Raw genomic sequence first — 22,723 nt, 5'->3', positions numbered from 1 at the left:
TGGGAAGGTTTTTGGCAACGGGTGAAAAAGCAGAAAAACAAGGAAACAAAACTTTCCCCCAAGAAAGCCCGTGTGAGCTCAGGCACGGAGCCAGCGCCCGTGCCGGGAACCAGCCCTGGCACCGGTGACATGTGCAGGGTGGGTGCTTTGGCCACCAAACGTGGGGTCTGGGGGGGGACGCGGCCACACCGGGTGCCGCGGGGACCCCAGGAGGTGCCAGGGCCACACCAGAGTGTGAATGAGGGGCTGGGGGGGGCTGCCCGGTGACAGGAGGTGACACAAGCCCCAGGGGTGGCCGTGGTTTTGGGGGGGGTGTAGCTGGGGGTGGGAGGTGTCGGGGGGACGTCTGTTTTACTTTGGGGTGCGCCTCGGGGAGGAGGATGGAAATTAGGGCAGGAGCTGGGCAGGGAGGGGTCTGTGTCACAGTGTCACATCCCACCGCCGCCCCCCCGAGCTGGGGATGGGGCCGTGGGGCTGCTGCCACATGGGGCTGGGCAGGGCTGTGTTTGTCCCCCCCCGCCAGCCCTGGGCAGGGCCCCCAGGAATCGAAACCAGCGCCTGGGTTGGGCCCTACAAAGAGCCGCCTGTTTGCGGGGACCCAACCCGGCCACCGCACCCCCCCCCGGCTCTGAACGGAGCACCCGGTGTCACCCAGGGACGGGCACCAGAGCGGGGTGGGGGGGGCCCCACATGTGGCTCCTCCACCTGCCCCACGGGATGGGGGTACCCGGGTTGGGGGTCCAGCCCGCGTTACCCACCCCAAGGATGCTCCAGCACCCAACAGCCCCCCCAGGCTGGACCAGAACCCCCGTGGGATCCCCCAGTAATGCCGTGTGGGGGGGTGCTGACCCAGGACCACCCCGACACGTGGGGACAGGGTGGCAGTGGCCACGTGGCAGCGAGTGACACGTCAGCGCTGCCCCAGCCCGTCCCTGCTGGCCCTGGCCCAAGCGACAGCCCTGGCCCATGGGCTCGGCGATGGGCACCCCCCCGGCACCCCACAGCCCCCCCCCAGCACCGGTGCCCCCCGTGGGGCATGTCCAGAGGAGTCTGGCGTCGCAGTTTATTGTAGGAAACCATGAAAATACAGCAAATGTAACAGAACCCAGGAGAAACTATAGCAGCTCGGACAGATCCCGGCCCCCCCCCAGCCGGGTTGGGACCCTCCAACCCCACGGCTCAAGGCCTGGGACTGAGTGGTGTAACGGGGGGGCTGAACGTGTCCCAGGGGACAGGACAGAACAGCCAGCAGCCCCAGGGGACAGCGGGGACGCCAAGGACCCACAGCCCCGATGGCCGTGTGGAAAATGAGCCATTTTAAAAAAACAAACCCTCTTCACGTCTCGTTCCAGCCCAGCCTCCCCCCGCCCGCTCTCCCCCAGCCCCGCTGCCTCCCCCACCCCGGCCAGCACCGTCTCTCCCCCCCCACTGTCACCCCATAGCCACCTGCTGTCCCCCCCACCCCGTGTCCTGCTCGCACCCCCCTCCCTGCTCCATCTCTAGGGCTGATCCCTCTCTGCCCACCGCCCCGAGCTGAGCCGGGGAAAGGGACAGACAGACAGGGACAGGAGGGGACGGCAGCGCTGTTCCCGTCCCCCCCATGCCACAAAACAACCATCTGTGCGCTCCCAGCCCAGCCGCCCTCGCTGTGCTCACCCCGCTGCTCCCTCCTGCGCAACCGCGGGGGCCGGGGAGCGCGGGCACGGCTCAGTCCAGCTTGGCGAAACCCCCGATGGTGACTTTCCGCTCCTGCTTGTTGGCCACCAGCTCCTGGAGGTGCAGGGCACCCCCTCCGATGAAGCAGAAAGCCGGGCAGACGGGCCCCGAGCAGTCCACGCCGCACTCCCAGAGCTCGCGGAAGGAAACGGCGTCGTAGAAGCTCACCTTGCCCTGCTCGTAGTCCAGGCAGATGCCGATGCGCGGGGGCAAGGGCACGGTGCAGCCATTGGGGTCGCGCGAGGTGAGCGCCGAGCCGTGCGAGAGCAAGATCTTGCCCATGCCGATGGTGAGGAAGGCATATGGCGGTGGAGCCTCCACCGTCGTGTCCTCCGCTCCGCTGTCGTGGCCACTGTCGGGGTCGTACCTGCGGCGGGGGGGACGGGTGAATCACAGAGTGTCAGGGGTTGGAAGGGACCTCAGAAGCTCATCCAGTGCAACCCCCCTGCCAGAGCAGGAACACCCAGCTGAGGTTACACAGGAAGGTGTCCAGGCGGGTTGGAATGTCTGCAGAGAAGGAGACTCCACAACCTCCCTGGGCAGCCTGGGCCAGGCTCTGGCACCCTCACCGCGAACAAGTTTCTTCTCCTATTCAAGCGGAACCTCCTGTGTTCCAGTTTGCACCCATTGCCCCTTGTCCTGTCACTGGCTGTCACCCAGAAGAGCCTGGCTCCATCCTCCTGACACTCCCCCTTTCCATATTGATCCCCATGAATGAGCTCAGCCCTCAGTCTCCTCTTCTCCAGCTCCAGAGCCCCAGCTCCTCAGCCTTTCCTCGGCAGGGAGATGCTCCACTCCCTCCAGCATCTTGGTGGCTGCGCTGGACTCTCTCCAGCAGTTCCCTGTCCTGCTGGAGCTGAGGGGCCCAGAACTGGACACAATATTCCAGCTGCGGCCTCCCCAGGGCAGAGCAGAGGGGCAGGAGAACCTCTCTCCCGGCGCAGACACAAATTCGGGTTCCCCGGCGGAGACGCGCAAACCCCCCCGCGCCCACCGAGCCCCACAGCTCACCTGGGGCTCACCACGTCCTGCGGCACCTGGAACCACTCCTGCAGTTTGCTCTCCAGCCCCACGCCCACCTTCACCAGGTAGGAACTGGGATCCACGCAGCAAGCCCAGTAGCTCTTGCCCTGCGTGACGGCCACGTCGCCGATGACCAGGTCGATGGAGAGGTGGCAGCTGGTCATCAAGCGCTCGGCGGCGAAGAGCATGGGGATGCCGGGGACGCTGCGCACGGCGCGCTGGTCCTTGCTGATGGCCAAGCGGTCCCGGTTGAAGCCCCAGCGGTTGTCAAGGAAGAAGTTGAGGACTGCGAGGAGGAGGAGGAGGAGAAAGCGCGTGAAAATCGCGCGCGTGGTGCGGATGCTCCGAGCCCGCGGCACCCCCTCACCTGGCGCCGGAGGCGTGTGCAGGTAGATATCCTCGCTGTACTCCCCAAAACCCGCCTTGTTGCAGCCCTTCACCCGCAGCACGTAGACGCTGTCGGTGTCCAGGTATTCCACGAGGGCGCTGGTGCCGCGAACCTCCTCCCGCCGCTGCCACAGCTTCAGCCCCTTGGCCTTGGTGTCCGTCTTGCGATACTCCACCGTGTAGTGCCAGGCGGGCGGCGAGTGCTGCGGCAGCCGCCAGCACAGGAAGATCTGGTCGTAGGCGTAGGTGCGCTGGGTGTCGATGACCGGAGCCTCGGGCGCTGCGGGGAAAGGCGACCGGCCGGGCATCAGGCAGCATCCCCCCCGCCGGCGGGCGGGGAGAGGCGGCCAGGGGAAAAAGGGCATTCCGGACGGACGCACGGACGCACAACCAGCAGGAGTCTAAGGGGGATCTGACTGCGGAGACCGTGTGGAGGCACCGGAGGAGGAGCGAGAGTCGGGGAGACAGAGGAACTCGCTGCTGTGGGGCTCCGGGGACCAGACGGGCTGAGTGCAAGTCGGGGAGGGAGGAGAGAGAGAGAGAGAAAGAGAGAAAGAGAGGATGGAGGCAGCAGGAGAGGAGGAGGACGGGAGGAGACGGGGATGGCGGCGTGAAGGTGCTGCCAGCGCGGCGGGAGCGGGGAGGGAAGGGAGGCGGGGAGAGGAGGGGGTGGCGGGTGGAAGTGGGGCGAGGAGGGGGACGAGAATGGGGCGAGGAGGGGGATGGAAACGGGGTGAGGAGGGGGTGGAAATGGGGCAAGAAGGAGGGTGGAAATGGGGCGAGGAAGAGGATGGAAATGGGATGAGAAGGGGGACAGAAATGTGGTGAAGATGAGGATGGAAATGGGGCGAGTAGGGGGACAGAGGCAAGGAGGGGGATGGAAACGGGGCGAAGACGGGGCGGAAATGGGACAAGGCCGGGGGTGGAAATGGGGCGAGGATTGGGGTGGAAATGGGGTGAGGACGGGGGTGGAAATGGGTCGAGGATTGGGGTGGAAATGGGGCAAGGATGGGGCAGAAATGGGGCGAGGAGGGGGATGGAAATGGGGCAAGGATTGGAGTGGAAATGGGGCGAGGATTGGAGTGGAAATGGGGTGAGGACGGGGGTGGAAATGGGGCGAGGATTGGGGTGGAAATGGGGCAAGGACGGGGGTGGAAATGGGGCGAGGACAGGGGTGGAAATGGGGCGAGGAAGGGGATGGAAACGGGGCGAGGACAGGGGTGGAAATGGGGCGAGGACGGGGGTGGAAATGGGGCGAGGACGGGGGTGGAAATGGGGCGAGGAAGGGGATGGAAACGGGGCGAGGATTGCGGTGGAAATGGGGCGAGGATTGGGGTGGAAATGGGGCGAGGAGGGGGCAGGAGCGGCAGCAGATGGAGGACGCAGAGCCACCGGCGGTGGGCAGGCCGGGGCTGGAGGATGACGGGGATGGGACAGAGAGAGTGGGGCCGGCTCTGGGGCAGGGATGTGACTTGCCTCAAGTTACTTCGGTGACGCCTCAGCAGCGGCCGCAGCCTATAAACAAAGAGAGGTAGAAGCAGGTCTGAAAAGTGTCCCCAGCGGGTCTGGCAGGGCCACGCGGCTCCTGCCCTGCGGCGGGGCAGCCTCGGCTCCGTACTCACCCTCCGGCAACTCCTCCTGCCCTTACCTGCCACCCTGCCTGTCCTGCCCCCCTGGTGCGGGGACCGGGATCATTTTGGGGGCTGCTGGGGCGGGGGCCGTCCCTGACGGGGATGGGGGGGACCGGCAGATCCGCGAGAGCCCGTGGCCGAGCTCCGAGATGGGCAGGGAGGCTGCAGCTCCGTGCGGGGCGCAGCCGGTGCCCCGGTCGCGCTGCCGTTACCTCGGATGAAGGCCAGGTCGGTGAGCAGCTTCAGCTCGCGGCTGACATCCAGCTGGAAGTGGCTGAAAGAGGCGGTGGCCGCGGGACGGAAGCTCTGCAGCGAGTCGGTGGCCCTGAGGATCCTGCGGCAACGAGCGAGTGGGGATGTCAGGGCCATATGCGTGGGCACCGGAGGACCCTGTTCGCTGCGTCACCGCAGCCCGGTACCTGTTGTGCAGCTGCTTGGCGGCCTGGACGAAGCAGGGGTGGTCGGTCTCCTTCAGCACCTCCTGCGCGTAGCCCACCATGCCCGAGTTCTCCAGCATGGCCTGGTGCTCCTGGATCTGGCCGTGCAGGCTGGCCAGCCGCTCCTGCTGGCACTCCTCGATGGCCTGCAGCAGGGCAGCCCGCTTCTCCTCCAGCATGGCGCACAGCCCCCCGATCAGCTGCGACACCTCCTCCTTGGCCTGCGAGCCGTTCGCCTGCCGAGCAACGGCGGGGGCAGAGAACAGAATCACAGAATCATTTCAGTTGGAAGAGACCCTCAGGATCATCAAGTCCAACCATAACCCAACTCCAGCACTAACCCACGTCCCTGAGAACCTCGTCTAAACGCCTTTTCAACCCCTCCAGGGATGGTGACTCCACCACTGCCCTGGGCAGCCTGTTCCAACACCCAACAGACCTTTCCATGAAGAATTTTTTCCAAATATCCAATCTAAACCTCCCCTGGTGCAACTTGAGGCCATTTCCCCTTCTCCTATCACTCGGGAGAAGAGATCAACCCCCTCCATGCTCCAAGCTCCTTTCAGGCAGCTGCAGCGATCAGAAGGTCTCCCCTCATCCTCCTGTTCTCCAGGCTGAACCCCCCAGGTCCCTCAACCGCTCCTCATCACACTTGTGCTCCCTGGGACGGGGAGGGGACCCTGCCTGGCAGTGCCACCCCCTGCCCGGGGACAGCTCAGGGACACAGCAAAAACCTTCCGCCCCTCACCTCCGTGTGCTTCACCGTCTCCTCCAGCTCGGCAATCTGGGTCTGCACCGTGTCCTGGCTGCTCAGGATGTAGGCGATGCTCTTCGACAGCTTCTCCTGCACAGAAAGAGGTGAGGTGAGGCACCGGCAACCCCGTCTGTCCCCAGTTCCATCCCTGCACCCCCTCCCACGGTCCTTACCCTGAGGGCCTGGTAGGCGCTGAGCACCGGGGTGATCTTGTGGCTGGTGTGAGTGCGGCGCACGCGGCAGAGCTGGCACACCAGCCGCTGGCAGGTCTTGCAGTAGTGAGTCACCTCCTCCTTGTGCTCCGGGCACATCAGCCCCTGCGCGGGCACAGGGGACCTCAGCGGGGTGTCCCCAACCTTCAGCACCCCCAAAATCCCGCACGGAAGGGGAGAAGGAAGACGCCGTACCTTAGGGCGGAAGGTGAGGGTGGGGGGCGTGGGCTCGTGCTGGGCTTTTTGGGTGCCCCAGGGGTGGTAAAGCTTGAAGCACTCGTTGCAGAAGCTGGACTTGCACTCGGTGCAGCCCTTGGTGGCCTCCAGCTGCGGGGGTTTGCAGAACTGGCACATGATGGCAGCGCTGATGTTGATGGTCTGGCGGTAACGTTCCACCACCCGCTCCAGCGTCAGGTTGCGGAAAAGGCTGCCCAAGCCCCGCTCCCCCAGGTCCACGTCCCGCTGGCAGGCCGGGCAGGGGAAGCTGACGGTCTGGGGGTGCACGGTGCCCCGCTTGCGCCCCGGGTAGGTGCCGAAACCTGCGGGAGGGAGGCAAGGAGGGCGTCACCCCAAAACACCCCAAAGCCACCCCGGCCCCGCTTCTCCTCCGGTTGTCCCACCTGACTTAAGGAGGCGGTCGAGGCGGTCGGGTTTGGGGACAACGTGGCGTCCCAGGCGGGGGCTGCGGGTGGCGGGGGTGGCGGCGGGCGAGGAGGGCTCGGAGGTGGGGTCGCAGCAGAGGTAGCCGTGCTGCAGCAGCACCTCGCTGGCGCAGACGTGGCAGACGTTGTGGGCGCAGGGCAGGGCCAGCGGCTGCTTGTACATCTCCTTGCACACCGGGCACACCAGCTCCCGCTCCATGTTCTTCATGCTGGTCTGGGGAGAGAGGGGGGAGCGTCAGCCATGGCCGAGGTGACTGGGGAGAAAGCGGGGCTGGGGGTAGAACCAGGGCCAGGACCAGGACCAGGATCAGGCCTAGGATCAGGATTAGGCCTAGGAGTAGCAGCAGTGCCAGGATCAGGCCTAGGACCAGAATCAGACCTAGGACCAGCAGAAGGACTAGGATCAGGCCTAGGACCAGAATCAGACCTAGGACCAGCAGAAGGACTAGGATCAGGCCTAGGACCAGGATCGGACCTAGGACCACCAGAAGGACTAGGATCAGGCCTAGGACCAGGATCGGGGCCAGAATCAGGCCTAGGACCAGGATCAGCAAGCACCAGGATGGGGACCAGGGCTGTGACTGCGATGGGGATGAGAGCTGGGGCCAGCACCAGTGCCAGGATCAGGACCAGCACTGGAACCAAAGCCAAGACCAGCACTAAGTCCACGATCAGGCCTGAGCGCAGCACCAGGACCAGGATCAGGCCTGGAACCAAGACCAGAGCCAGGACCAGGACTGGGACCAGCATGAAGACCAGCACTGGGACCAGAGCCAGGACCAGCACCAAGCCCATGATGAGGCCTGGGACCAGCACCAGGGCCAGGATCAGGACCAGCACTGGGCTCAGCATCAGGGATCAGAACCGGGATCAGGTCCAGGGTTGGGACCAGCACCGGGACCAGAGCCAGGACCAGCAGCAGGATCGGGCCCCCCACCCACGGGTGCGCAGGCAGCCCCCGGTGCTCCCGGGGGGTCCATCCCGGGCGGTGACACGGGTGCGGGGGGGGCGCCCGACACCGGCCATTCCCGGCCATCGCCGCCCGACGCCTCGGAGTCCGAGGGTTCGAGGCCTCGCCGCGGCCTTCCCAGCCCTCAAGGACACCCCCGCCATCCCGCCCGCCGCCGGGCCCCGCCGCGTTGCCATGGCGACCCCGTTCCACCGGCAGCCCGGTCCGGCCCGGCCGCCCCACCGTGCCCCCCCCCCCGCCACCGCCGCTCACGCTGATGCGGACGAGCGCGTCCATGATGGAGGTGAAGGTCTGCAGGTCCTCGCCTTCGGCCATGGCTCCGCGCCCGCGCCCGGCGCCGGTCCCCGCGGCGGCGGCAGCAGCGGCGGCCGCGGACGCCCCGGTCTGTTGCAGGGAGCGGCGGAGCCGGGGGGAGCGCGGGGGGCGGCGGCGCGCATGCTCGGCGGGACCCGCCCCGGTGGCAGCGGCAGCGGGGGGGCGGCGACGGGGAGCCGTCGCGGCGGGGGGGCGGCAGCACCGGGAGGCTCCCGCCGCGCCCCCGGTCGCCCCCCGCCGAGCCCGCGCGGAAGGCAGAGCGGCTGGAGAAGCGGCGCCCGGGAGAGGATGAACCCCGGGCGGGCTGAGCGAGGCGTCGGGAGAGGAACCGGGGCGGGGGTGGCGGGGCGGGGGGGGGGTCCGGTCCCGGGGTTCGGTGGGTCCCGCGTTCCCGCTCTGCGCCTCTCCCCGCCGCCCGGGGGCGCGCGCGAGCCGTGGGGGGCCCTGCAGCGCCGCGCCCCGGCCGCCAGGGGGCGCAGGAGCCCCGCCGGAGCGCGCGGTGCCCGCGGGGAGGGGCGGTGCCGTGCGCGCATGCGCAGTGTCTCTCACACCCCCTCACGCGGTTCTTGATGCCGTGGCCGCCCCAGCGCGGCGGCAGTGCGCATGCGCAGAGCGGCGGCACCGGGAACGGGCCTGGGCCGGGGGCGACGCCGCGGGGAACTATGGGTAACGGGACCGGGGGGCTGCGGGGGGGGCGGCCGGGGCCTGGTCGAGGCTTGGGGGGCTGCGGGGTGCGCCCGGGGCAAGGCCGAGGCCTTGGGGGGGCTGAGGCCTGGGGGGCTGTGGGGGTCCCGGGGCCTAGGGGGTGGGCCAGGGGCCTGGCTGAGGCCTGGGGGGCTGCGGGGAGGGGGACGAGGCCTGGGGAGCTGCGGGGAGAACTCGGGGACTGGTCAAGGCCAGGGAGGCTGTGGGGGGTCCCTGGGCAAGGCCAAGGCCTTGTGGGGCTGAGGCCTGGGGGGCTGCGAGGGGTCCCGAGGCCTAGGGGACTGCGGGGGGTCCCAGGGCAAGGCCAAGGCCTTGTGGGGCTGAGGCCTGGGGGGCTGCGGGGGGTCCCAGGGCAAGGCCAAGGCCTTGTGGGGCTGAGGCCTGAGGGGCTGTGGAGGGAACCCGGGACCTGGTCAAGGCCTGGCGGGCTGCAGGGGGTCCCAGGGCCTGGGGAGCGGCTTTGGCCCTTCTCACCGTGGCCCCACTGAGGTGACCCTGTGGCCCCAGCCGTAGGCACGGGCACGTCCCTGGCTCTGTCGTCACTGCTGTCGCTGCTGCTCTTCGCCGGGATGCAGATGTACAGCCGCCAGCTGGGCTCCACCGAGTGGCTCACCATCCAGGGCGGGCTGCTGGGCTCCGCACTCTTCGTCTGCTCCCTCACCGTATCCTTTCTGGGGAGTGGGGCCCCCTTTCTGTCCCTTTGAGGAGAAGCTACTAAATTAATGTAGACTGTGATTAAATTACAAAGGACATACCCATCATCATGACACGATCGGTGCTTTCTGACCACCTGCAAAACGAGGGGATGTTTTTCAAGTTTTAGCTCCTTCTGCATGACAAGAAGGAGGCAGAAGATGAAGTAAAACATTGTTTAGAAGCAGAGTGCTCAACTTATATTGAACTAATAATTAATATGTATATGTAATAATTATGTGAATATAGCAATGCAAGAGCATCCAGTCTTTGGAGCACTTGTGGAGGATGATCCCCAGAGCTCCCCAGCACTGATAAAATAAAGAATGCCGCTTAACAGTAGAATTGCCTCTGCTGTTAAGTTGGTTTCTTCATTTCACCTTAACCTACCGGCCAGGCCTTCAACAACCTGGAGAACCTTGTCTTCGGCAAGGGCTTCCAGGCCAAGATATTCCCTGAGAGTAAGTGCAGCGGGGTGGGTTTGTCCTGCTCCCCTGAGGGTGACACGTTAGGCCAGCACGGCTGCATCTTCTCTCTCTCTCCTGTTTTTTTTTTTACCCTGCAGTCCTCACCTGCCTCTTGCTGGCTCTGTTTGCCTCCGGCCTCATTCACCGGGTTTGCGTGACCACCTGGTAAGTCCCGAGCCGGCCCCGGAGCAGCCAGTGGCTTGTTCTCACCATTGGGAGGGAAATGGGGCGTCAGGGAGGGCCAGTGTCGGTCACCACAGCACAATGGGAGCCAAGGGGAAGGTGTCGCTTCATTCCTTTCGTGTTCCTGCCTTCCAGCAGCTCAGCACCCACTTCTTTTCTTCCCTCGCAGCCTCATCTTCTCCATGGTCAGCCTCTACTACATCAACAAGATCTCCTCCACCCTCTACCAGTCCGCAGCGCCTGTTGCTGCTCCCGCCAAAGCCATCGGCAAAGGCAGGAAGAGGAATTGATGCCCTGACGCCCCTTTTCTGGGGCAGCCCCCTCCCCGCCGGGCCGGCCTGGGCCTCTCAGCCGCCCAATAAACCCTTTTTTTTGTAGCTTTGTGGCAGGTTTGGTTCCTCTGCCGGCTCTCAGTGTGGCTGAGAACGATCCCGTTTGCTTGTCAGGGCTGTGGGGGCTTCTCTGCCTCACCGGTTTTTGGGGGGGAGTTTCAGCTACCGAGCCACGCAACGGGAAAACATACCGACGGTGTAATGACTGCCTGGATATGCAAGGGAAGAAAATCCCAGTGGAGCCGGGCGGGTTGGAACAGGCTCCGGTGCCACTGGGGCTTGGCCCGGTTGGTGGGGGGGCTCTGCTGGGAGGGTCCAGCTCCGTCCCCAGCTGCCACCGGGCCCCTGCACTGGTAGGGCCAAAGGTGCCAGTGTTGGGCAGGGTAACAAAGACATCCGTGCCTTCCCTGAGACAGGTGGCGGGGGGCACCGGGCACCGGGAGGGGAGCACCGGGGCTGCACCGTGGGAAGAGCTCAGAGCCCAGGAGCCGTGGGAGGGCTGGCAGGGGCTGCTCCCACGCCGCTCCCCCGCCATGACCGGACGCGGAGGAAACCAGATGCTTCCTGCGGTCGCCGCCGCCAAAACCCGGCGCTCCCTGGCGGCACCGGGGCCGATCCCGGGGGTTCCGCCCGCCCCGCCAGCAGGGGGCGCCTCGCCGCCTCCCACTGCGCATGCGCAATGAGCCGCGGCGCCTTGTTCGTACTACATCTCCCAGCAGCCCCCGCGCTGCGGCGCTGACGTGACGTCAGCAGCGCGACAGGGGCGGGAGAGCGGGCGGCGGGTCCCGGACCGAGCCAGGTGGGGGCGGGGAACGGTACCGGCAACCGGGGGCGGTCCCGATTCTTCGGAGGGGGCTGGGGCCGGGTTTCGGCGCCGATTGGCGAAGCCTGGAGGGGTTCGGGGCCGGGTCGCGATCGGGAGGCCCCGCTTTGGCGGGGGGACCAGGCCCGGCTCGGTTGTGGCGGGAGGGGTCGGTGCGGGGCCCGCGGGTCGCCCCGGTGCTCACGGCCCGCTCCGGTGCTCACGGCCCGTTTCTCCGCAGGCCGCCATGACCAAGCTGGGCCAGTGGCTGTGTGGACTCGCCCTGCTGGGCTCGGCATGGGCCGCGCTGGCGCTGGCACCGCCGGGGCTGCGCTTACCGGCCCCGTACCGGGAGGCCCTGCTGCCCCTGCCCGTCTACCTGCTGGTGGCCTTCGGCTGCTACTCCCTGGCCACCGTGGGCTACCGCTTGGCCACCTTCAATGACTGCGAAGAGGCGGCCGCTGAGCTACGGGAGCACATCGAGGCGGCGCGGGCGGATTTGCGCCGGCGGGGGCTGCGCTTGTGACCCAAATAAAACCGAGGGACGGTGGTGGCTTGTGGTGGCTTGTGGCAAGAACAGCGTGGCCAGCGGGACTGGGGCAGTGACCATCCCCCTATACCGGGCTCTGGGGAGGCCCAAACCTCAAATGCTTGGGGGCAGTTTTGGGCCCCTCATGCCAAGAAAGCCCATGAGGTGCTGGAGCGAGTTGAGAGAAGGGAACGGAGCTGAGGAAGGAGCTGGAGCACAAGTGTGATGGGGCGGCTGAGGGACCTGGGGAAACGGCCACAAGTTGCACCAGGGGAGGCTGAGGTTGGAAATTTGGGAGAATTTCTCCCCAACAGGGTTTTGGGGCATTGGAACAGGCTGCCCAGGGCAGTGGTGGAGTCGCCATCCCTGGAGGGGTTGAACAGACAGAGATGAGGTTCTCAGGGACAGGGGGTAGTGCCAGGGGTGGGTTATGGTTGGACTCGATCTTGAGGCGCTTTTCCAACCAAAACGATTTGATGATTCTGTCCCCAGGGTGATGCTGGTGTTTTGGGGAGCTGCGCACAGAGGAGGGGCCTCCACCCAGCCCCGCGTCCCCTCTCAACGCTCCCCCCAGCCCACCCTCTCCCCCTCCGAGCTCCTCACAGCTCCTCTCTCGCAGCAGGGATGCAAAGCGGCGACAACAGGCTGGGGCTTCGCCCCACAGCCCCGCGGCGCTCGGTAACACCGCGATCCCGCCCGCCCTTCAGATGTGGTTGGAACCGTCAGGTGGGAGCCAGAGAAAACTCATCCCGGCCCTGCCGGCCGGGTTTGCAGGGGAAGGAGGAGGAGGAGGAGGAGGGAGCTTGGGTGTGGAGCAAACAGCACAAACCTTTTCAAGTTCCGAGCACCCGGAGCCTGTGGGCTCTCCCCGGCTCGCCGGGGCGGCCCAACCCACGCTGGGGGAGCTGCTCAGCGCAGCGGCTGCGGCTCCTCTGCCTCTGCTTTTGGGCTGGGGCTCCTTCTGTGGCGAAAATGTCACTGCCGCGGGCAGCGCGGTTGGCCTCTGGCTGGGGGTGTCTGTCTGTCTGTTGATCCGGGGGTGTCCATGTGTCTGGGGGGGTCTGGGAGCTGCTGGCGGGGCTATGCGGCTGGTGGTGACGCACGCCAGGACCTGCCTTCCTGGCAGCCGCCCTGGCTTCTTCGCATACCAGCCGAAGGACTTTCTTGTTTTTTAATTATTGGCTGCGCATCCTCCTGCAGGAAAAAAAAAAAAAAGGAGCAGTTGGTAGCGTGAGGGAGGACTCGGGCTAATTAACAGGAGCAACTAATTAGCTGTTTCCTGAGCAACAGTGGCAGTGCCGAGCAGGGTGGGCAGCTTTGGTGCTGTTTGGGGGGTGGCAGCACCCCCGATTGGGCCAAGAGATGCCTTGTCGAAGCAGGAACTGCAGGGCAGGGACAGCGGCCGGCTGTGGGCTACTCAGAGCCCTCCCTGGGCTACTTGCAGCCCTTCATGGGCTACTCGTAGCCCTCTCTGGGCTACTCATGGCCATCCAGGGGCTACTCACAGCCCTTTGTGGGCTACTCGCAGCTCTCTGCAGGCTACTCGTGGCCATGCAAGGGCTACTCATAGCTCTCTGTGGGCTACTCACAGCCTTCCACGGCCTACTCACAGCCCTCTGTGGGCTACTCACACCTCTCCGTGGGTTACTCACAGTCTGCTGCGGGCTACTCATGGCTCTCCATGTGCTACTCCTGGCCATGCAGGGGCTACTCATAGCTCTCTGTGGGCTACTCACAGTCCACTGTGGGCTACTCATCACCATCCACGGGCTGCTCACAGCCCTCCGTAAGCTACTCACAGCTCTCCGGGGGCTACTCATGGCCATCCAGGGGCTACTCAGAGCCGCTGGCGGCACACGGCAGCCGGACCCCCCAGAATAGCCACCCCGTCCCAAGGCCCTTCCCCCCAACAACGGGGTTGTTGCAACTCGGGGAGCGAATTTGGCCCCGGGGCGAGTCCCTGGGGTAGAAACACCTGCGAGTACAGCGGGTGCAGGCGAGAGGAGCCGCGATTTGGCAGCAACAAGCCGGAGCACGCCGGGGCGAGCGCGGCAGCGGCGCCTCGGCCTTGTCCCGTCCCCCCCCGCCTCCAAAAGCTGCCGCGTTTGGCTCAGCTGCTCGCTTGCTCCGTATTGATTTTTCCCAGGCCACGTCGCGAGGTGTAAACGAGCCAAAGTCCTCGTCACCGCTTCCTTAATCCACCGTGCGTCAGCCGCAGTGGAGGACGCGCCCGGTGGAGCTGCGGGGATGTGGTGGGGGGGGGTCTCCTGATCCAGAGGGGATGACATTTTGTGAGGCTCCGGTGTTTGTTGTGGCGTTTGCTCACCGAAATGCGCTCCCGTCCCTCTGCTTCCCTGACAGCTTCGTTCCGGCCCGCCGTTAATTTGTTAATCGAGTTGGGGGAGTCGATGCCGATGGCTGCCCAGTTTGTGCGCGCTCAATCGTCGTGGTTTTAGCGAGGGTTTTTAATTGATTACGGGTTCATCAGCTGGTAGCGAGCCCCATGTCGAAGCTGCAGAATGGACTTTTCTTTCCCCAGTGTGACCGGTGTCCCCCGGGGGGGTTTCATAGCAGCGTCCCTGTGCGGTGCTACTGTCCTCGGTGTCCCCTCCCTGTCCCAACCCAGCCCCATCCCTTCCCAGAGCCAGGGCTGACGCTTCGTCGCTGCCGAAAAGTGTGTTTTTGTTTTCCTGGAGCGCAGGGGGTGCCAGGGTCAACCCCCCACCCCGCCACCATCCTGGGGACAAAACAGCTGTGGGGACAAGAGCCACCCCAAGGAGGGAGGGGACACCAACTAGGCACTGGGAAGAGTCTCTGATTTATTAAAAGGCACTTAAATTTGTATAAAAGTGACACAGGGCTGCCCAGCAGCCTCAGCCTGGTGCTGGGGCATGGAAGACTGTCCAAGGGACACTGGGGACACACAGGGTGACAGGGGGGGAACCCACCACCCCAAAGGCATCGCTGAGACCAAACCAACCATCACCGAAGGCCCGAGAGCCAGAGGGACGGCGACGAGGGCGAACCGCGGCGGCAGAGGCGGGAGGGGACAGCAGCACCGCGGTGTCACCCGGAGGAGACTGGCAAGGGACGGGGGGAACTGGGGGGATCCTTCATCAGTCCGTGAGCGCGGGGGCTCCTTCCTCAGGGGGTTGCCTCAGGCGTGCAGGGCTCGGTAGGGCTTGTCCTGACCCGGCGGATACCGCCAGAAAAGCCAGAACCGCACGACACTGGTGACAATCCCCGGCACGTTGGGGACCTGCGGGAGGACGTGGTGGGGGAAGGACAGATCTACCCAGCTGGCGGAGCGGCTGCCCTCCCCCCCCGCCAGCCACGTCGTTGCCGGGGGAGATTTATTGGCTTTATACCATCTAATTAATTAAAATCAATACTCATCTCACCGAGACGAGTCACGGGCTCTGCTGTGTGACACAGCGCTGGATGTGGGCCGGCCGGGTGCCAAGCGCTCGGCTGGATGGCACGGGGGGAACGGGAGGGGATGGGGTGGGATGGGATGGAAGGGGGTGCTGGGATGGGATAGGATGGGTTGGGATGGAATGGGATGAGGATGAGGATGGGATGGATTGGGACAGGATGGGATGAGACAGAATGGGATGGGATGGAATGGAATGGGATGAGGATTAGGATGGGATGGATTAGAACAGGATGGGATGAGACAGAATGGGATGGGATGGAATGGGAATGGGATGAGGAGGGATGGGATGAGACAGGATGGGATGGGGATAAGGATGGGATGGATTGGGACAGGATGAGATGAGACAGAATGGGATGAGATGGAATGGGATGGGGAGGGATTGGGATGAGGATAGGATGGATTGGGACAGTATGGGATGGGATGACGATGGCAATGGGATGGATTAGGACAGGATGGGATGGGGAGGGAATGGGATGGGACAGGGTGGGATAAGACAGGATGGGGTGGGACAGGGTGGAGATGGGATGGGACGGGACAGAACAGGAGAGCAACCCTTGCCCGCCCTCTGCCCCAAACCCACCGTGATGTAGGGGTCGCGGAGCTGCAAGCCGTACAGCGTCCAGCTGGTGGAGGCCAGGAAGGTGGTGACGGTCAGGGGGAAGGACAGGCAGCGTGTCGACTTGCTCCGAACAATCTTGGCCTGCGGAAGCAAACATCAGGCTGCTCCCAGGCCGGGCAGCCCCGGCACCGCCACCGTGACCCCCCCAGCTCCTCCCCAGCCCCACGCACCAGGTCAGCCAGCGGCGAGAGGTACATGCTGATGGTGAAGATGCTGCAGAAGAGCCCCAAATGTGCCAGGCGCGTCCGCGCGTCCTCGATCAGGAGGGTGAAGTAGCCGTAGCCGGCGGCCAGCACGGCCAGGAGCAACAGGCTCCGCAGCAGCACCGGGCGCTGGGGCGGGGAGGGGATGGTCAGGGCGAGGGTGACCCCCGCGCTGTCCCCACATTGGGCCACCCAATTGCCCCCCCACCTTGGCAGGGCTGTAGTAGAGGTACACCAGGATGTAGAGGGTCTGCAGCGTCGCCCCCACGGTGTTGACGGCGATGAGCGTCCAGTCCTGCTTCAGGACGCCGTAGCCCAGCCAGCTCAGGTTGCTGCGGGGCAAATGGCACAAGCGCTCGCTGGCATGGCCGGGGGGGGGGTTCTGCTGTCCCCCACAGCCATGTCACCGCCCCCAGGGCTCGACCCTGCTGTACTTGACGTCGGTGGTGAGGAAGGGCAGGAACTGGATGTTCTCCACGCTCTTGGTTGTGAACATCTGGCGGAGGTCAGACCTAAGGAGAGAGGGAGGGGTGCGGTGCTGGTGGGGGGGGGGCCTGCAATCTTTGCAGCCAGTAGACACCCCTCACCACCCCCACTGCACCCCCACATCCTTCTACCACCCCCACGGCCCCCATTGCACCCCTAAACTGACCCCACTGCTCCCACTGCACCCCCACATCCTTCCACCACCCCCATGGCCCCCATTGCACCCCCAAACTGGCCCCACTGCTCCCACTGCACCCCAGATCCCACCATCACCCCCATGGCCCCCATTGCACCCCCAAACTGACCCCACTGCTCCCACTGCACCCCAGATCCCACCACCACCCCCATGGCCCCCATTGCACCCCCAAACTGGCCCCACTGCTCCCACTGCACCCCAGATCCCACCACCACCCCCATGGCCCCCATTGCACCCCCAAACTGGCCCCACTGCTCCCACTGCACCCCAGATCCCACCACCACCCCCATGGCCCCCATTGCACCCCCTCACCGCCCCCACTGCACCCCCACATCCTTCCACCACCCCCATGGCCCCCATTGCACCCCCAAACTCATCCCATGTCCCCATTGCACCCCCAAACCGGCCGCACCGGCCCCGTTGCACCCCTAAACACCCCCCGGGCGCTCACAGGCCGGTCCCGAACATGGCGAGGGTGCAGGCCAGGCAGGCGGCGGGCAGCAGCGCCGGCGGGGCCATCCCGGGCCACCGGGAACCGGCCACCGCGAACGGGCCACCGGCGGGGGCGGTGCTGCCCGCGGCGGCGAGGGGCGGGACGGGCCGGGACGCACTACCGGGGAGGGACCGGCCGCCGCACCGCGGGGACCGGGCACCGCACCGGGGAGGGACCGATCGCAGCACCGGGGGAACCGGGCACCGCACCGGGGAGGGACCGATCGCAGCACCGCGGGGACCGGGCACCGCACCGGGGAGGGACCGATCGCAGCACCGGGGGGAACCGGGCACCGCACCGGGGAGGGACCGGCCGTAGCACCGGGGGGACCGGGCACCGCACCGGGGAGGGACCGGCCGCAGCACCGGAGGGACCGGGCACCGCACCGGGGAGGGACCGGCCGCAGCACCGGAGGGACCGGGCACCGCACCGGGGAGGGACCGGCCGCAGCACCGGAGGGACCGGGCACCGCACCGGGGAGGGACCGGCCGCAGCACCGGAGGGACCGGGCACCGCACCGGGGAGGGACCGGCCGCCGCACCGGAGGGACCGGGCACCGCACCGGGGAGGGACCGGCCGCCGCACCGCGGGGACCGGGCACCGCACCGGGGAGGGACCGATCGCAGCACCGGGGGAACCGGGCACCGCACCGGGGAGGGACCGATCGCAGCACCGCGGGGACCGGGCACCGCACCGGGGAGGGACCGATCGCAGCACCGGGGGGAACCGGGCACCGCACCGGGGAGGGACCGGCCGTAGCACCGGGGGGACCGGGCACCGCACCGGGGAGGGACCGGCCGCAGCACCGGAGGGACCGGGCACCGCACCGGGGAGGGACCGGCCGCAGCACCGGAGGGACCGGGCACCGCACCGGGGAGGGACCGGCCGCAGCACCGGAGGGACCGGGCACCGCACCGGGGAGGGACCGGCCGCCGCACCGGAGGGACCGGGCACCGCACCGGGGAGGGACCGGCCGCCGCACCGCGGGGACCGGGCACCGCAGGGTGTCCTACAGCCTCGATACCAGCGCGATGGGCGGGGACTGTCCCCAAGGGGTACCCACCACGATGCGGGGGACCCCAGCCCCAGTGCCCCATGTCCCCAGGGCACAGGAGCCCACCTGCCCGGGATGCCGCATCCCTGGGGTCCCACACCCCCAGATCCCACACCCTTGGGGTCCCACATGTCCCTTTGTCCCCCCATCCCCAGGACCCTGCATCCCTGGGGTCCCCCAGATTCCAGAGGCCTCACGTCCCTATGACCCCCACCTCCTCAGGACCCTGCAACCCCTGGAGTCATCCACCCCCAGATCCCATATTGCTGGGGTCCCACATGTCCCTGTGACCCCACATCCCCAGGGTCCCACCTCCCTGTAACCCCACCTGCCCAGGACCCCACAGCCCCGGGGTCCCCCAGTCCTGGGACCCCAGATTCCAGGGGCCTCATGTCCCTGTGACCCCCACCTTCCTGGGACCCTGCATCCCTGGGGTCCCCCAGATTCCAGGGGCCTCATGTCCCTGTGACCCCCACCTCCTCAGGACCCTGCACCCCTCAGAGGTCCCATATCACTCAGGCCCCACATTCCAAAGGCCACATGTGCCCAGGACCCTCCACCCACCTGGGGACACCGGTTTCCAGCCTGGCTGGTTCCTGCTGCAGTTCAGCCCCCCCAGTCACCTCCAGTGGGGTCTGTCCCACGGGGCAGCTGCTGCCCCAGGCCTGGAAGCTTATCCCAGTGCAGGGGGGAGGGAGAAAAAACCACCCCCCAGGCCCTGGGAGGGCTTTGTGTCACCAGATAAGAGCCTCCAATAGCGCCAGCCGCCCACTGTGGCAACTTTTCCACTTCAAAGCCCTGCACAAACACCAGCCAATTAACTAATTAACCAGCACAAATGCCCTGCATGGGCCATTCCTCCTTCCAAGGCCAGCAGAGTCCAGCCCCACGATGTGGGGCAAACCCCTTGACCTCCAGCGCCCACTCCCAAAAGTGCTCAGCATGGTCTTGGTTATTTATTCAAGACAATTGTATAAAAAAACCCCTCCCGTGTTAGAAAGCTGTACAAATCAGGGCAGGAAAAACACCCCACACACAGCGTGCTGGGGGGGGGGACGACCCCTCTGGCACCCAGCAGAGGGGGGGGAGGTCCAGGGTGGGATGAAGGCTGTGGAACATGGGGGATGTTTCCTACAGCCGCTGCTGGGCATCTTGATCACACAAAGCTCTCAGAGCCGGTGACGCCGAGGGACCGCAGCCAGCACCGGTGGCACGGCCGGCACCGCGTCCCTGCCCGCGGGACACGTCCCAATCTGAGCCCACGGCAGAGAGAGCCCCCCGGGCGAGCTCAGCTCCTGGGGCGGGGGTGCCAGCCCCCCGCTCCCCTCCAGTCCAGGGCACGCAGAGCCCCAGGCTCGCGCTCTCCTCCCGCCCCGGGCTCGTGCTCATCCTCCGGCTACCGACACCGTGAGCACCGGGGCCACCGAGGGCTTTGGCTGCTCAGCTTCGGGCGCTTCCAGCCCTGTAATACTGACAAATCCTTTCCTCGCCCAGATGCAGGGCAGGCCGCCCTGGAGCGCGCGTGAGGACCGCGGGGGTCCCCGAGCATCCCGGTTGTGTCCCCAGCCCTGGTGCATCGGGGCACGGCGGGGCAGCTCACAGCCCCTGCGGCACCAGGAGGGGCAGGAGGAGGCTGACGAAGGTGAAGGGGCTGCTGGCCCGCATCGCCGAGTTCTGCCCCACGCTCCTCAGAACGTGCGCGGCCGCGTCGTCTGTGGGGAGAGAGCAGCTGTGAGCATCCCCCAGGCCCAAAGCAGCAGCGCATCCATCACCAGCCCCGCTCCCCGTTCCCCCCCCAGGGCTCCCCTGCCACCAACCTACCTGCCTGGATCCTGCCCTTCTGGGTGGGGACAGGCAGTGCGTGAGCTGCAAAGCAAACAGAGGGTCAGGCTGCTGAAGGGGAGCCCCCCCAAACCACATTTCACCAGGGACCGTCCCCTGTCCTCACCCCCACCCGCAGCCACCAGCACCTTCCCAGCCAAGCCACATGTGCCCACACCCCGGCGCTGGCGAGTGGCCACGGTGTGGCCATGACTCAGCTCAGGAAAGGCCAAGCTGGGCACCCACGCCACGAGTGGGAAGGGGGGACATGGGTGGGGGGGTCTGGGTGATACTCACCGCCTTTGCCAGCGACCACCACCTTCAGCTTCAGGCACGCGTCCCCGTGGTGGTGAATGGGCTTGGCTGCAAGGGAGGATGTTGATTAAGTGGGGGGGAGCCCAGCAGGGACCCCCCAAACCCCACAGCAGACCCCCGGGGCACTCACAGATATAATAGTAGCTGTGCCCCTCCTTGAACTCCTTGCCCAGCGTGAAGGGGGTGAAGCGCTGGAACTTCTCGGAGAACTTCTCGGGGCCGTGGAGGGCGCTGGGCTTGTTGCACTCCCAGCGGATCTGCTCCTTGGAGCGGGGTTTGCAGGCCTGGTACTCCTCGTGTTCCACCAGGTACAGGGTGTAGCGCTCCATGGCGCGGGGGTCCGCGCTGCCCTCCTCGTAGTGCGGGCAGATGATGTCCAGGTAGTCATTGAGACGCACCTCCACCGTGTAGTCGCTCCACGTGAGCCTGCGGCAGGAGGGACGCGGGGGTCAGCAGCAGCCGTGAGCTGGGGGGGCTCCCCTTGCACCCCCACACACTGATCTACAAGGCCAAGGGAGAGCAGCCTCCCGTCCAGACCGAGACAGGGCAGCCTCCGGTCCATGCAAAACTGCGCCGTGTCCAGGGTTGCGTTAGGAGGAAAAGCTCCCCAAAGCCAGCTGGTGAGTGCACCCCGCTTCCCAGGGCTCGGCCGCCGCAGAGCAGGGAGGGGACCCGCTGGGACGCGCGCCCTGCCCGTCCCGGCGCTCGCGGGGCCGGGAGGCGGCGGCAGCTCTCGCCCGTGGGGCAACCGGCCCGGCTCCAGCGCCTGCTGCTGCCCACACCTCACCCGGGGGGAGACGTGGTGCCGCAGGGGCGTCCCCTCACCCCGCCGGCTGCAGTGGCTTCTGCAAGGCACAGCCACCCATGGGGGGCAACCAAATCCTCGGGGGACCCCCCCAGGGAGGGGGCAACCTTATAGCTTAGGGGTCATGGCATTCCTATAGTCTTGAGGGGCCTAGTGGGGGGATCTCTAAAACCAAGGGGGACAGTCCTACGGTTGGGGGGGTGGCGCCTCGGGACACAGCCCCACAACCGGGGGGGTCATGGCCCTGGGCAGGGGGAACCCCACAGCTTCACAGCAGCTGATGCCTGGGATGGGGTCACAGCCCCAGCCCGTCGCAGGGGCCGGTGCTCGGGCACAACTGGGGCTTTGGGGGGGCCACAGGTCCTGCTCAGCCCCCCCGCACATCCTGCCCGGCCGGCAGGAGCCAGGGCCAGCCCCGTGTTTGTCAACACGCTTCCCTGTGCCCCGGCGCCGGGGCTGGCGCCGCGCCACCCCCGCGGGGAAGGAAGAGGCCCCGCTCCTGCGAGGCCCTGGGAACGGAAAAGCCCCCCCGGCCCTCCCCCCGCACTCCCCGGCCCGCACCTGGATCGGCCCCGCCGCGACCCGCACCGGAGCTCAGCACCGGCTCCGCCGCTCCCCCCAGCACCCCGCCGGGTTAAACACCGGCCTCGAACCCCCCCACACCCCAACGCCAGGCTCGGCCCGCCCCCCCCCCGCCCCGCGGAGGCTCCATCCCCGCCGCCCGCCCCGCACAAAGGCCGCCGGGGAGCGCCCAGCCCCGGGAGGGAGCGGCGCCGTCCGCGCCCTCGGGGCCGCCGGGGCTCGGTCCCGGTGGGGGAGAAAGGGGCATCCCGGGGAGGGGCGGGGGGCGGCACTCACCGGAGGTTGGAGCTGTTCCAGAAAACGGTGTGGCGCTCGGCCGCCCCCCCCAGCACCCAGCAAAGCCCCAGCAGGGCCAGGGGCGCCCACGGCCGCTCCATGCGCTGCGCGGGGTGCGCTCCGCCGGCCGGGCGCCGCTCCCGGCCCCCGCCTTAAGTACGGCCCCGCCGCCGCCCCGCCCGCCCGCGCCCCGCCCCGCGCCCCGGGGCCGAGACACAACAACAACACGGGCAGCGAGGGGCGGAGGGGAGGGGGGAACGGCCCCACGCGCGATCGGCACCGGGCGGGGATACCTCCCCCCCACCGCGCACACACCGGCGCGGGCGGGTGGCCGGTCACGCCCGGTAGCACCGGCAGCGGTGGGACGGGGGAGTCTCCCCGCGTTGAGGTAGCCGGGGTGACGGGCGATGATGGGGTGAACCCCGGCTGGGATGCGGGGTGACCCCCGAGGTCTGAGCTGTGACCGTCCCCTCCTCACCGGGGGACAACGGCTGGTGGTGGGCTCTGGCTGAAGCGGGGGACACCCTGCCGGCTTGTCCCCCCTCCCAGCTTTCACCGTGGGAACCCCCTTATCTGAGACGTGGGGGGACACCAGGAACCAGGCGAGGGGCGCCTGGGA

At 67.0% G+C, this 22,723-nt stretch overlaps 5 protein-coding genes across 7 annotated transcripts; 2 read left to right on the top strand and 3 right to left on the bottom strand.

Moving 5' to 3' along the window:
* Nucleotides 1-1,491: 1,491 nt before the first annotated feature.
* TRIM46 (tripartite motif containing 46) lies at nucleotides 1,492-8,154 on the bottom strand. 2 transcript variants are annotated; one of them, XM_065653769.1, is made up of 10 exons: nucleotides 8,045-8,154; nucleotides 6,781-7,036; nucleotides 6,356-6,699; nucleotides 6,122-6,265; nucleotides 5,943-6,038; nucleotides 5,177-5,430; nucleotides 4,970-5,091; nucleotides 3,107-3,406; nucleotides 2,728-3,025; nucleotides 1,492-2,083 (listed from the first exon to the last, which is right to left on the bottom strand). In XM_065653769.1, the coding sequence occupies exons 1-10, from the start codon at nucleotides 8,105-8,107 to the stop codon at nucleotides 1,708-1,710; spliced, it is 2,253 nt and encodes a 750-aa protein (XP_065509841.1). In that variant the 5' UTR covers nucleotides 8,108-8,154; the 3' UTR covers nucleotides 1,492-1,707. The 2 variants fall into 2 exon arrangements, with proteins under 2 accessions (XP_065509841.1, XP_065509842.1); XM_065653770.1 differs by having other exon boundaries at nucleotides 6,781-7,031; nucleotides 8,045-8,153.
* On the top strand, nucleotides 8,117-10,532 carry KRTCAP2 (keratinocyte associated protein 2). 2 transcript variants are annotated; one of them, XM_065653772.1, is made up of 6 exons: nucleotides 8,117-8,174; nucleotides 8,695-8,773; nucleotides 9,320-9,474; nucleotides 9,903-9,966; nucleotides 10,071-10,137; nucleotides 10,325-10,532. In XM_065653772.1, exons 2-6 carry the CDS (start codon nucleotides 8,770-8,772, stop codon nucleotides 10,443-10,445), a joined length of 411 nt encoding a protein of 136 aa, XP_065509844.1. In that variant the 5' UTR covers nucleotides 8,117-8,174; nucleotides 8,695-8,769; the 3' UTR covers nucleotides 10,446-10,532. The 2 variants fall into 2 exon arrangements, with proteins under 2 accessions (XP_065509844.1, XP_065509843.1); XM_065653771.1 differs by lacking the exon at nucleotides 8,117-8,174 and having other exon boundaries at nucleotides 8,484-8,773.
* Nucleotides 10,533-11,203: 671 nt separating this feature from the next.
* Nucleotides 11,204-11,839, top strand: DPM3 (dolichyl-phosphate mannosyltransferase subunit 3, regulatory). The gene is made up of 2 exons (XM_065653800.1): nucleotides 11,204-11,286; nucleotides 11,531-11,839. Exon 2 carries the CDS (start codon nucleotides 11,537-11,539, stop codon nucleotides 11,813-11,815), a length of 279 nt encoding a protein of 92 aa, XP_065509872.1. The 5' UTR covers nucleotides 11,204-11,286; nucleotides 11,531-11,536; the 3' UTR covers nucleotides 11,816-11,839.
* A 2,785-nt stretch (nucleotides 11,840-14,624) lies between these two features.
* SLC50A1 (solute carrier family 50 member 1) lies at nucleotides 14,625-17,327 on the bottom strand. The gene is made up of 6 exons (XM_065653734.1): nucleotides 17,210-17,327; nucleotides 16,511-16,588; nucleotides 16,285-16,408; nucleotides 16,044-16,205; nucleotides 15,835-15,954; nucleotides 14,625-15,077 (listed from the first exon to the last, which is right to left on the bottom strand). The coding sequence occupies exons 1-6, from the start codon at nucleotides 17,275-17,277 to the stop codon at nucleotides 14,976-14,978; spliced, it is 654 nt and encodes a 217-aa protein (XP_065509806.1). The 5' UTR covers nucleotides 17,278-17,327; the 3' UTR covers nucleotides 14,625-14,975.
* Nucleotides 17,328-19,816: 2,489 nt separating this feature from the next.
* Nucleotides 19,817-22,219, bottom strand: EFNA1 (ephrin A1). Its single transcript, XM_065653766.1, has 5 exons — nucleotides 22,105-22,219; nucleotides 20,572-20,867; nucleotides 20,424-20,489; nucleotides 20,127-20,171; nucleotides 19,817-20,017 (listed from the first exon to the last, which is right to left on the bottom strand). Exons 1-5 carry the CDS (start codon nucleotides 22,203-22,205, stop codon nucleotides 19,902-19,904), a joined length of 624 nt encoding a protein of 207 aa, XP_065509838.1. The 5' UTR covers nucleotides 22,206-22,219; the 3' UTR covers nucleotides 19,817-19,901.
* Nucleotides 22,220-22,723: the final 504 nt, after the last annotated feature.

The sequence above is a fragment of the Caloenas nicobarica genome, chromosome 31 (assembly GCF_036013445.1).
Source record: "Caloenas nicobarica isolate bCalNic1 chromosome 31, bCalNic1.hap1, whole genome shotgun sequence".
Taxonomy (NCBI): Eukaryota; Metazoa; Chordata; class Aves; order Columbiformes; family Columbidae; genus Caloenas; species Caloenas nicobarica.
Note: the sequence above shows the minus strand (reverse complement) of the source record. Positions and strands in the feature narration are given on the sequence as shown.

What these genes read in the sequence shown, in the direction of transcription:
- DPM3 (XM_065653800.1), top strand. Translation starts at nt 11,537, where the DNA reads ATGACCAAGCTGGGCCAGTGGCTGTGTGGACTCGCCCTGCTGGGCTCG.
- EFNA1 (XM_065653766.1), bottom strand. Translation starts at nt 22,205, where the DNA reads ATGGAGCGGCCGTGGGCGCCCCTGGCCCTGCTGGGGCTTTGCTGGGTG. An exon ending in GCACAGCTACTATTATATCT is followed by an intron (nt 20,490 to 20,571) that starts GTGAGTGCCCCG and finishes CCTCCCTTGCAG; the next exon opens with CCAAGCCCATTCACCACCAC. An exon ending in GGTGGTCGCTGGCAAAGGCG is followed by an intron (nt 20,172 to 20,423) that starts GTGAGTATCACC and finishes TTTGCTTTGCAG; the next exon opens with CTCACGCACTGCCTGTCCCC.
- TRIM46 (XM_065653769.1), bottom strand. Translation starts at nt 8,107, where the DNA reads ATGGCCGAAGGCGAGGACCTGCAGACCTTCACCTCCATCATGGACGCG. An exon ending in GCGCCTACCAGGCCCTCAGG is followed by an intron (nt 6,039 to 6,121) that starts GTAAGGACCGTG and finishes CTTTCTGTGCAG; the next exon opens with GAGAAGCTGTCGAAGAGCAT. An exon ending in CGACCTGGCCTTCATCCGAG is followed by an intron (nt 3,407 to 4,969) that starts GTAACGGCAGCG and finishes CTTTCCCCGCAG; the next exon opens with CGCCCGAGGCTCCGGTCATC.
- SLC50A1 (XM_065653734.1), bottom strand. Translation starts at nt 17,277, where the DNA reads ATGGCCCCGCCGGCGCTGCTGCCCGCCGCCTGCCTGGCCTGCACCCTC. An exon ending in GCCATGTTCGGGACCGGCCT is followed by an intron (nt 16,589 to 17,209) that starts GTGAGCGCCCGG and finishes CTCTCTCCTTAG; the next exon opens with GTCTGACCTCCGCCAGATGT. An exon ending in TCTCGCCGCTGGCTGACCTG is followed by an intron (nt 15,955 to 16,043) that starts GTGCGTGGGGCT and finishes TTGCTTCCGCAG; the next exon opens with GCCAAGATTGTTCGGAGCAA.
- KRTCAP2 (XM_065653771.1), top strand. Translation starts at nt 8,677, where the DNA reads ATGCCGTGGCCGCCCCAGCGCGGCGGCAGTGCGCATGCGCAGAGCGGC. An exon ending in GGCCAAGATATTCCCTGAGA is followed by an intron (nt 9,967 to 10,070) that starts GTAAGTGCAGCG and finishes TTTACCCTGCAG; the next exon opens with TCCTCACCTGCCTCTTGCTG. An exon ending in CGGGTTTGCGTGACCACCTG is followed by an intron (nt 10,138 to 10,324) that starts GTAAGTCCCGAG and finishes CTTCCCTCGCAG; the next exon opens with CCTCATCTTCTCCATGGTCA.